Source organism: Diabrotica undecimpunctata, chromosome 2, assembly GCF_040954645.1.
Source record: "Diabrotica undecimpunctata isolate CICGRU chromosome 2, icDiaUnde3, whole genome shotgun sequence".
In the NCBI taxonomy this organism is placed as follows: Eukaryota; Metazoa; Arthropoda; class Insecta; order Coleoptera; family Chrysomelidae; genus Diabrotica; species Diabrotica undecimpunctata.
The window spans coordinates 144,123,463-144,136,481 of NC_092804.1; the positions used below are offsets into that span (position 1 = coordinate 144,123,463).

General features: G+C 32.1%; 1 protein-coding gene across 1 annotated transcript in view; it reads left to right on the forward strand.

Annotated features, from left to right (window-relative positions):
- LOC140433484 (photoreceptor-specific nuclear receptor-like) overlaps nt 1-13,019 on the forward strand; it is a 106,140-nt gene that overhangs the window by 29,825 nt on the left and 63,296 nt on the right. Inside the window, exon 2 of the mRNA XM_072521473.1 lies at nt 247-511. Coding sequence (XP_072377574.1) covers nt 247-511 — 265 coding nt within the window. The remainder of the gene's footprint in view (nt 1-246; nt 512-13,019) is intronic.

Consider the following 13,019-nt stretch of genomic DNA (forward strand, 5'->3'; position numbering starts at 1 on the left):
CAACTTTTGTAGATTTTACTTTTGAAATTAGCAATATTGCATGTACTTTTATAGGAGCCGCGCTGGAGTCCGATAAAGACTACTAGTCCATGGATCAGAGAAATAAAACTCCATAGAAATGAGAAATATGATAGTATACGTGTTAAAAAATAGAAGATATTAAAAATATGATGAAATGAAATTTCCTATAAAATATTTAAGTTTGATAGTTGACTATCCAATTATCTATTTTTCTTTATATTTCAGATTTACGAACATCACCTAATAGTGCAGACTGCTATTCATCTGAAGGGGACCATCCTTTAGCACTTTGCTTGCCAAGTTCACAAACACTAATTCAAGCTTCCCGAACGCCACCACCTCCGTGGAATATACCTACAAAGAAAGGAACACCAGGACTGATATGTGTTGTTTGTGGAGACACCAGCTCCGGCAAGCATTATGGTATTTTGGCTTGTAATGGTTGCTCTGGGTTCTTCAAGAGGTCTGTAAGAAGGAAATTGATTTATAGGTGAGCTTCCTTATTATCTTATATACTCGGTACATTGGTACCATTTTTTTTTAGTAAATGTAATTTTTTTTTGTTTTTTGGTATGTTGGTTAAATTTTGACCGACTGGAAGTGGCTGGATATTATTATAAATATAACCAAATGCACGTGCTCATAAAAAATTACTAGAACTATAACTTCACAATAAAAAAAATATTGAGAAGGTTATTAATAAAATAAAAGTACAGCTATTAAAATTATGGTTTAAATGTTTATTTTTAAAAATTTTTAGTTATTTATAAAATAGTATGTATTTACAAATAATTTTTTGGAATATAATTTTACCTCTTATAATCTACTTCACTTTTGGACTTAGCCAGGGTTGCTTTGACTTGGGGGTAAAAGCCACCCCTTCTCGGGGGTAAAAAAACATACGTTCAAAATAAATCTGAAATGGATAAATTAACTAATTCTAAGCAAGTTTGATTGTATAGAGTTTTTCACTAAGTCAATAATTTTTGACTTATTTGAGAGTGAAAATGTTCATTTTTCAAAATAAAAACCACGTTTTCAGATGGTTTTTCACAAATAACTTAAAAAGTATGTATTCATAGAAAAAAATTCATAGCTGTAAAAATTCTGTCTTATAAAAAGACAAAAAAATGGCGACTTATGAAATCTGTAGGCCCAGTAGAAGCAGAGTTGTAGCTCATCAAAAGTAGGTTCTTATTTATCAAATTCCAAATCAAATATTTCAACGTGAAACGTTTCAACCAAAAAATGATGCTTTAATATATTAAAATAATGAATACCCTACATAAAATAAAAATACTGCATAAATTTCTAGGAATTAATACTGATAAGTGGAACTGAAAGAAGAGTTTTCATTTTTTAAAGGATATATTGTTTATAAATACATTTTAAGGGGAATATATTTTGCATTTCCTTCCTTGAATAAAAGTTCACATTATCAAATGTGAATTTATAAAAGCTTGAGTGCACCCCATCTCCTTGCCGTCATCCAAATGGAAATTTTCCTTGCTAGTAATCATAAAGTATTACTAAAGAATCACAGAAATAAATCCCTTTTTAAAATTCAATTAAAGTTACCTCGTTGGGCTGCGATATGGTGCCTGCTTTTGTATATCTATCTTGGGAAAATGATAATTCTTTTTTACATCTGGTAGAGTTTTATAAATTTCATCTCGAAACATCTTTCAGAAATGGTTGATTGGGTCAATTGGGACTAACTACGTATTTAAACTTTTTAACATTATTCCCCTAACAAATTGTAATTTTAAAACTTACATGAAATTTTAAAACGGAGCGTAAGCTCCCTAAGTCTCTATTTTTTTGGTACTTTTATTATTATGTTCTTATTTTTTTTACATACCAATGTTAAAAAATGTTAAAAATCTACTTTTATGAGTTATATATACAACCACTAATTACAGGCATACATTTATGTTAAAATAAAATTAAGCAACTGAGTTCTCTAAGTCAAACTGTACTCAAATTTTGTTTTGAAACATCTTATTTAGTTTATATAGTAATTAAATTTACAATTAAATTATGTCTATTTATATTTTATTATTTAAATTAATTTAGTCTGACTTTGACGGGTCCGTCAGAAGTAAACAACGTTTTTCTTCAAACGTCAAATAATGATGACATTACTTATCTAACTTGATCCTGTCAAAGTTTGATGTCTCTGCCGGCAGCAGTTTTTTTTCCCATTTCTTCACGGCGGAGGGAAAAATGTTGTCATGGCAACAATATGAAACATGTCACAAAGCAACAATACAAATGTCATTAACAACAATTAAACATTATTTTTATTTATAGTAATATTAAAAGTACAATTCGTTAATGAGGCATTTTCAAAATTGAAACCGTGCAAAAATGTTCCCGACTCTTGATACGCATTGGTAATTGTTGATGATACTGATGGTCGAGAACAACTTTCAGCAATCATTCCCGATGTTGGCGAATCATGAGGGTTTAAAATTTTTTGAGCATTATCGTACTTATCGGACTTAGAGGGCCCCAAACGTGGTACTGCATCATTAGCCGCGGACTCAATTTCGTTTAGGTTTTCCATTTTCGCACTAAATTTGCGCTTGCGGTTGCAACAACAATAAGCCGTCTTTAATAATTGCAAACAACTGTCAAAAAACTGTAACCAGGGAGACGCAAATCCCACCGACGACTTAAATATTTTAATTTCTAACATCTAGACGACTTTGATAGTTGTCACAGTTAATTTCGAGTAAAAATAGCGTATGAATTGTACTATTTATGGTTGAAAATTGCTACGTTTGAAGAAAAAATAGTATACTTTATTCGGCAAAGAAGCGACTTTTCTTGACTTGCCCTCTATTACGCGCCTCACTTCGTTCGGCGCGTAATATCGGGCGCGTCAAGAAAAGTCATGCTTCTCCGCCTCATAAAGTAATATACTATTACTTTATAAATAAATAATAAATTATTCAATTTTAAGAATATTGTTTAAATTTTAAAAATATAGAAAACATAAAATCGTATAAAGCTTCGTGCTAGTCTACTGTACCATTTAGTGTACCACCTTTTTTTTTGACATATCGACACCCCCATAGAACAAGGTTGTAACTGATTTATGTTTTTGTAATTTTATTAACTATTGAAAATCTTGAGTTTGATTGACATACAACCTTGAGATTAAACATGACGTAGAAAAAGGTTGTAACTCGCATAACAACCATTTTACACTCTCCGTGTTAATTATTTTTTCCGTTTTACCGTTAAAAGGTTGTATGTTTTAAGTTATTGGCAACGTAAATAAGAGAAAATTAGTTTTTATGGTATATTTAAATAAAATATCAACTCGTAGTTTTCACAGTTTTAATTGGAAATTATAAATTTTACAAAAACAACTATATTCTACCACTACGAACAAAATAATCACTATGAACAAAATAAAATAATTATCTCAAATTTTTATTCGGAATCTGATTGTTGAATATTTTTAGGGTCACAAAATTGTAATTGTTTATAGTAAAAGTGATATATTTCGAGTATGACATTTGACATGCAAAGGCTGTTTAAATCTTTATATTTGCCTTTCGATATGGCGAGAGAATTAGAATAAACGGGAGGGATATCTGTCATAGTGATAAGCTCATTTTTATCTTTTGTTGACTTCCTAGCTGAAGAACGTTGAGTTACAGGCATTTTTTCTAAATTAACGCAGTCCAGTAATTTTTTTCGGAAAGAACGTCTTAGTTAACGTAAATTATTTTCGCATTTTCATTCCGTATCTGCAAATATTTAATTTCAGACCATTTTACTTTTTTAAGATTAATATGGGTGTCCTTAAATAGTTTAAAATTTAGAACATCGTATTATTGTTATCCATTGGTCTGGAACATATAGGTACGACTTGATGCTTTTTTCGTTTTTCTATCAGGGCATGCATTGAATCGCCCTCGTTTTGTGAATGAATTTCAAAGAACACATGTGTAATATTAATGTTATACTTTTTCACTGCATAAGAGTACATGGCAAAAACTATCCTATTTTTGTTTTGTCCACCGCAACTATCAGAAAAGAAAAAAAAGTCTGTAAATTCCTTTTTTACGTTCATCATAGCAGTATCCTTCATTGTCTCCCAAATCAAAGACTGTAAAATTGTAGACTGCGAGTTTTCGCTTATAGTATGATGCAGAAACTTCTTACATTGGAGTAGATAAGATCTTCTGGAAATCAAAACATGCCGCAACTACTGAGTTACTACATTGAGCCAGCGACTTAATTTGCGTTTTGAATTCTCGCACCACAGTTTTAGTTTCCCTTTGTTCGATCGAAGATCTTTTATAAATATCACATAGATCTTTCTTGGGTTTAAAGAAATTTATGTTAAATTCATTCTAGAATACTTCTCGATATTGTTCCTCGGTGGCTTGTATCTCTTGTGCATATTCATTATCACGTACTCACTCTTTATAAAGTTAATATAATTTAGGAAATGTTAAAGATTCGTCAAAATATTGTTTACGGCTACGATCCCTCACGTAATGTGACTCTACAACTGGTATCTGAGCAATGTGTGTCCCCACACTTTGTTTAAAGGTACTTTGTTTGGGCGATTTTCGTGACGGCCTCGTTGATCGGCTAGTAAAACACAATCAGTTTCTTCCATAGTATTTTTTTATAAATAGTGTTAACCCACTTTTAAATCGAAAAACATTTTCTTAAATACCTGAATTTTATCACTGTTTTGTATGTATGAATGTATCGTAAATGAATATTTATATGATCAGCGGCGCCTTGAAGTTGCAAGTGTTGCAAGTATTGCTTGTTTTTTAGGTAGTCTTTCAACAAAGTTATTTACAAACTGTACTTGATGATTATGATTTTCAAGAGCCCAAAATTGTCAAAAAATCTGGGTTCTCATTTGGCTGGTTTCATTTGCCTTTCTCGGATTTGTTGACCTCGTTGATTCGAGAATGCCAATCCTAAATATTTTTTCCTTTTATTCTCAAGTTGCGTTTCCAATTGTTGGTATTACGTGTTCTCTTACGATTAGAAGTACATTTTCCCGGTATATCTCGTTTTTTTTTATGCGAATTTTGTTCTATATTAGTAGCACTATATTTGATTTGTATATTTAGGTTTGTTTTTGGTTCAACCTCATCTATTTCTTGTAGATTCCTTTCTTTTGGTCCATCCGAATAGCTACTTTCTACAACAAAACTATTTGTATATCTACCTGAAGACCAGAGAATAACAATAAAAACAGAAATTAACAATTTGTAACAAATGGAAATTGTGGTCGTCAATTAAAAAGAAAAGAGTAAATAGCAATGAGTATTCTAAAAACTGACTCTTACCTTCAGAACTGGAAGGTACATATTCGGACACAACAGCAGAGAAAGGCTCTCTATGACCACTAGACTCCACCTTAGACAACAATGTCCAAGTTTTCCATATCGCCAGAAAATAAATTTTGCTCCATATCTATAATTAATTACTATTTAAATGGGAATAAGCCACAATTAAAGGTTAAAATACGTTTATTGACGTTTCAATTTCCACTTCGGAAATCGTTCTCAAAATACAAACATTAGTTTGTATTTACTAATGTTTGTATTTTGAGAATTAGAAGACATTTTACCTGCAAGTTAATCTTTTCATTGTTTGTATAGTCGAGTATTAAATGACCATATTCTAATCTTTTGAAATATGTATAAATGATGTATTGAAAAAAACCAATTTTAAAGTAAGCTATTTAGTTTTCTCTGAAACCGAAATTAGGCTTTTCCAAAATCATGGTAAACACAATTTGAGCTTTTTGATTGGACGGTCGTTTTTAAATGGGAATTTGGGAGTCGATCATGAGACAGGAGAAGTTAGTCATATTTTGGTCATCGAAAGGAAACAGTCGTGTGTCTCAAGATAGGGTGTGGTTCGTGAGTTTGGATACCGGCGTAACGAAAAGAAGTGAATAGTTTGAAGAAGGAGATAACAAGTAGATTAAAAGAGGTCCTTGTATCTACCGTGGGCATTTTATAAAGTATATGTGAAAGTATTCTTACGGCATCAAGTTGACAAAAGGAGGTCCTGGTGTCATAAATAAGTAGCGGAGTTTGGAAAAGTGAATCAGGTGTTTTTTGTGTAGTCTGAAGGAGGTTTGCAGAGACGTAAAGAAGGAGCCGAGGTGCCAAAGAGGGGAGATCACATCTTTGAGGAGACTGGACTTTTCTGGGTATGTTCCAACATACAACTCAAGAAGAAAATAAGCAGTAAGTGTTTGTACAATTGAATTTTATATATGTGAAGGATCGTTTCGACATCATGGTCATTAGCATTCAAATTTAAGAACTGAGGTTTTGTTAGGCTAATCAAAAGTTTAAAGTTTTGTGGTTTCTTTTTTCAAGTAAAGAAAATTTTAAGTAAAATTGGTTTTTCACGTAATATAAATGTATGTAGCTTTATAATCTTATTATCATGATAATTTGATTTATTTTCTTGTATGCTGATTGATAAGATAACGACAGAATTTAATAATTGTTTTATTCGTTCATATAAAATAAAGAAACGTAAATCTTTGTAATATAATATATTTGTATTATTATCCTTTCTTCTCTACCCCGATAAAAGACAACTAGAAAATCTTTTGAATCCATCGAACACAGGTAATATAAGGATTATTTTACTTTTGATAACAGATAAGTTATAATTTTTTTATTGGCTCAATAAACTAAGTTTGAACTCAAAATAAACAATCATAACAGTATATATATATATATATATATATATATATATATATATATATATATATATATAGTTATATTTACGTAAATGTGATATACTGTAACTATAATATAGTCGAATACAAACAAAGCAGCAACTCATATAGCATATGGGATTCCCCGGTAAACTATTCATACAACAAGATTGACTTACGGGATACATCGTATGCCGTATGTTTCATTACTTTATAAATTAAACATACGTGGAACAAAGCTGTAACTGCTCTAAAAACCTTATTAATCGTCAAATCTATAGAAACTAAATATTTGACATAGGGAGTAACAATGTTACTGCGTTTTCACACTAAAGTGGTACACGTAAGTTAAACTACAACTTTTTCAACGGAGTATTAGCGAAACTATTGAGAATTAAATTACGCCGTTTATATTGACGTGTGCGCAATTTTTTACTGAATTCGCCTGTGTTGAAATCTGAAAATAGATCTAACTTAAGTTACAACCTTGTTCGATGGGGGTATCGATATAATGGATATGTATGTTTCTTTGGCTTCTTTTATTTCCTCTTTCGTTTGTTGATTAATTTATTGAAATTTTTATTTTATTTGTTTTTGTATAGGTATCTTTCTTCCATCTTTTCAAGAATTTTTGTGTCGCCTATTGTTGTTTTGTAATTTTTGTAAATGCTAATGTTTCCCATTACATAGTCTTCAGTGTATTCTTTATATTCCTCTATTTAAACTATTCATGTAATTGGCGGTTACTTGATAAAAATTCACGTTTAATAATAAAATAAAACATAAAAATACAATTTCCTCAGAATATCGCCAACATAACATACTTTGCTGTACAAAAAATTCCTCAGAAGAAAAATTTTAAACTTAAGTTTAAATTTTAAGGTTTTAGACAAGGAAACATAAGTTGAGGATATTCTGTGGAAATTAAAAAACAGTGTTGTGTTTTTATGTTTTGTTTTATTATTATTTTATTTCTGATTGAATTATTCTTACTTTCTGGTTTTATTCCCTGGATATTTTAATTAATATTACATATATACTTTAAAAAGTGACAAATAAAGATATTTTTAAAAAGGAATAATAAAATATTCCCTGTCATTTTATGTTCTATTTTTTAAAAAAACTAACTTTTCATCAATAGCTTTTTGCAAACAGATTTTTATTTTAATGAATGTTTGGTAAAACGTTCGATATACAGTTAAATAATAATCTACAGAAAACCGTTTAAGCTTTTTGAGTTTATAATAAACACAAAGCAAAATAACGTGAACAAAATACCTCCTCATTTTATTTTATTCCAATAGCCGACGCCGCATTTACTACACCCCCGAATAAATCATTTTTCCGCAGGTATGAGGGAAACTTTTTTGTCATTGCGGATTTATCTGACCAAACAAATACCAAAACAATAAAGGCCATGTTCCATGTTCATCCTGTAAATCGATTCATACCGATAGCCATTTTAGCAACAAATGCGTCCGTACAGGGCCGGTTTAAGGATCGTTATGTGCATCAACTTAATATTTGTAGATAAAGTTATCTGACCAATTTTCACGAATGCAAGAGAAAGTTTATATTAACCTGACAATTTCCTTGGTAGATGATTTAGATCTACCTTTTTTATACGTTTTAACAAACTCTAATACCTACTTTGTTTAATAAATCAGCATAATTTAAATTTTGTAAAGTGGCATGTTGCAAAACAGTGAAACTAGAAACAATTTCGTTCATTGGAAGGAAATGTCATTTCAGTTGATAAATAATGATGTCAAATATTCGATAAAAAATGTTCACATTGAACAAACTTTCCGGATCTTGAAAACGCTCATCTTCGCAAAGTTCGTCAAAAATGACGTTTCACCTTTCTCTGACAAGTTTTAGAACACTCAGGGTTGATAGACCACTTTTCTGCTATGTTATTTGTTTCCTTTTTTAAATTTTCAAATTCATGGATACTTTTCCAATTCTCACAAACAAATATTCAAGCATTTTAAGGCATTTGAAAGATGGTAGCTTTAGAGGCTAACTTGATGGTTTGTAGAATTTTGCAGTGAAAAACCCATAACATAAAATTTTAGTTCTCAATCTTCTTAAGTGAAAGAGCTTCATTTATTTCATCTGATTTGCATTTTAACAGAGATTTCTTACAGAGCTTTATAACGTCCTGCCCATCTACTACGTTCGTTCTCAAGATAAGCTTAGACGCCAGTTTCGACACGTGATCGATGGGTGTGTCGTGTCGTTGCATCTTACCTTTAGTTAGAAGTTAATTTCTAACCAATGACAAGATGAAGCGACACGCCACACACCCACTGATCGGGCATCTGAGGATGACGTAAAAGCTTATCTTGGGAACGAACATAGTATAGTAGTATTCAATAGATAGGGGCTTGCTCAGGAGGACCATCTCTATCTGCTATGACAGTCAAGAAGTGCTAAGGGCTTTGGAAGTCCCCGAAGTCAGCTCTACGCTGGTTCTTGAGTGCAAGAGAGCACTTGCTGATGTTGCGCTGACCAATAGGGCTAACTTAGTATGGACCTAGATACACAGGCGTGAAAGTCACCGAACGGGGGCTAACGCCCTGACAAGACAGGGCTCATGAACTCTGCCCGTGGGGCCCGAATCTGTGATTAGAGTGACCTTCAGTACTGGTAGGGGTAGTCTCAAATAGCTTCTTCTGTGTAGATTCCATGACTCCTGGACGAGTTGTGGAGGTATGAGACAGGCTAGGCTCCACATAGTGCGGCAATCAAAAAGTCTTACAGCCCAACTTCTCCTTCTAGACCGTATATGTTGCTCTCTGGTGGTCAGTATGGTTACCGACTACTGTAAAATATTAAAGAAACGTCTGAAAGGTTTTAAGAAACTTAAGAATATGATAAATAATGAACAAATAAGCGAAAAAATAAGTGAATATTTTATGTATTAAGATGCGGCTTTGACAAATTAGAAACATAGAAATTGATATAAACAAGCGCTGTATTTATTAATATGGCTCTGGAGAATTAAAAGAGAGAGGCTAATGGTCAGTATATAGTAAATTGCAAAAATCATGTATTCAATCTTAATTGATCACGATATACTGGATCATTGCTCCCCGCTAGTTAAGGGAAGACTATATGCCGATGATCTGGTTCTATTTGCAAAGGGCAAGAATATAAAAATGTTTCAAAAACACTTACAAGAATCCATTTACAAACTAGAGATATGGTCTACATCAGTAGGTGTACAATTCTCCACACTAAAAACAAGATGCATGATTTTCTCAAGAAGGCACCGGATGCAAAGAACTACACTAAAGCTGTGTGGCAAGCCGCTGGCATTCTCAGACAAAATTAATTTTCTCGGAATGGTATTCGACCAAAAACTAACATGGAAACATCATATTTCAGAAATAAAAAAATCTTGCCAAAGTGGATTAAACGTAATGAAAACATTATCAAATAAAAAATGGGGAACCGACGAAACCACATTATTAAATATTTATAAGTCACTTGTTAGATCAAAAATAGATTATGCGGCTATTGTATATGACTCGGCTAAAAAACACGTTACCAATCAACTTGAAATCATTCAAAACACAGCACTTCGGATCGCCACAGGTGCATTTAGAACCACACCCGTTAAGAATCTCCAATGCCTTACAGGAGAACCACCTCTTACCCTACGAAGGAAGTATCTAAGCCTTTCGTATGCATCTTCAGTTGCCAGTAACAAATTCCACCCAGTGTTTCGAAATACATTTACGGACCGGTATCTAGAAGCTTATAAAAAAAGTAAGTTCGATCCACCTTTCTATGAAAGAGTCCGAAGAAATTTAAAAGATCTGCAACTGCAAATTCCTGACCTCTATCCTTCAAATCTAAAAACCCCCCCTCCCTGGTTAATCATGATTCCCGAGATCATGATTAAATCACCAAATGTAATCAGACAGTCATTTTTAAAAGAACTCGAGACTTGCCGGGAAAGTTTTTGCATTTATACAGATGCCTCCAAATCTGCAAACGACGTAGGAGCAGCATTTGTCACTCCACATGCATCCTTCCAATTTAAATTAAGGTCGGCCACCTCTATATACTCAGCAGAGTTATATGCAATATTATAAGCCCTCATTCATATCAAAAGTACAAAACAGTCTTCCTCCGTCATTATCTCAGATTCTCTAAACTCGTTAACAACAATTGATCAACTATTCACTAAGAACCCTATAGCCTTACTTATCAAGAAAGAACTTGCAGCCTTACAAGAAACTGGTTCCGAAGTCAAATTTATATGGGTTCCATCTCACATGGGAATACAAGGTAATGAAAAAGCAGACCTCCAAGCAAGGGAAGCTTACAAAAACGATCATGCTACAATAGTGTCAAAGACTATTTCCAGTGATATAAAACAGTTCGTCAAAGAAAAAGTGATCAGTGCGTGGCAAAATGAGTGGAATTTATCGGAATCTAAACTAAAAGAAATTAAATCGACAGTGAGTCCGTGGCGCCTAGTGAACTTAAAAAGAGCTGATCAAGTCAAAATCTCTCGACTTCGATTAGGTCATACCAACATTACACATAAGTACCTAATGAATAAGGAAGACATTCCAGTGTGTGAATACTGTCAAATCAACATTACTGTTAAACACCTCCTAACAGAATGTGGAAAATATACAGTCAACAGACAAAATAACAATATTTCCAACAATTTAAAAACAGTATTAGGTGAACATTTAAACATCAAAGACTTAATTAATTTTCTTAAAGATACATCTTTATATAATTTAATCTAATGTAAAAACTAATGTCGCTAATGACCCAAGTGGTTGAAGCGACTATTTTCTTTGTAAATAAAAAAAAAAAAAATCTTAATTGATCGCATATTGTCTTCAAGATATGCAGTTAATAACAAATTTATGATATTTCCGAAGGTAAATGTATCCAAAAACTGTTCAAAAACTAGAACTAGTATAGATAATCCGGATAAAGGTTCAGACATAACAATGATAGCGGTTCCGAAAGCATTAAAGCTAACAAAAGACAACGAGGCAGCAAGGCCTGACCAACTATAAAAGTGTTTTCGAAAGATTGGCTGATATATACTTCCATCGTGTGCCTATCGCACAAAAAAACACATTCAGAAGGATTTCCAGGCCATCTAACCATTAGTTTAATGAGTTACATTCCCGAAATATCCTTAAAATTTTACAACGAAAAATTAATAGAACATGGGATCACTAACAGGAGATTTTACTGTCATTATTGCGTCTGGTTGTCTTTTTAAAGAAGTCTTTTAATTTCATGTAATCAAATAAATTAGCTTCCAATAAAGTCGTCCCAGGAACGCAACTCAATAATTATGACAATATCACTTTAAAGTCATATACCTTAAAATGTATAATATATGCTTGAGTTGTCAATATAAATGAGTCAGATAAAATTAAATTATTAGAAGATTTTTTTTACTAAGCAATAAAAATAACATTTGTTTAATTTATTAATGTTTTGTATTTTGAGAACGATTTCCAAAGTGGATACCAAAACGTCAAAATAAACGTAGTGTTATGAATGAGCCAATTTACATTTTTTAGATTAATACCATGCCTTTGTTAAAGTCAAACATATCCGCCTATAAAGGGAGATATAAAAATAACTTTCAGAATAAAGGGATATTAAAAGCGGTGTCCGGTAGGGTTGTGTACTATCCTGTATCCAGTTTAACATGTAATCAGAAGAAATAATCAAGAAATCTATTAACAATAAACGAGTTGACACTGTCCTAATAGCCGAATGCCTGGAAGATTTAGGACAAATGGTTGATAGAGTAGTAGAAATCAGCGATGAAATGAGCTTACTTCTAACATAAAAAGACATAGTTTATAGTGATCACAAATACACAGCAAGTTGACACACAACAAAGTTTAAAAGTATAAACACTTAACATCAAAAATTAATAAAAATAATATGCATTCAAAATTAAAAAGGTACACTGCCGCAGATACATCAAAATGTGCTTAAAGATGAGACTGATAAGATGCTACGTCTTCTCCATTTATTTTATAGAATGGAAACTTGGATATTAAAGAAAGATATTACAAATCAGAACAATTGAAAACCTTTAAACTTCGATTTTACAGTAGAATACTGAGTCCCGACTGCCGAGATATTAAGAAGAATGCCGAGATATATTATCATAAAAGACTAACGTTAATACTTGCATAAAATAATCATACGTTAATACTGGTTCTAAATAAATAAGGATAAATAAAGGAAGACGTCGAGG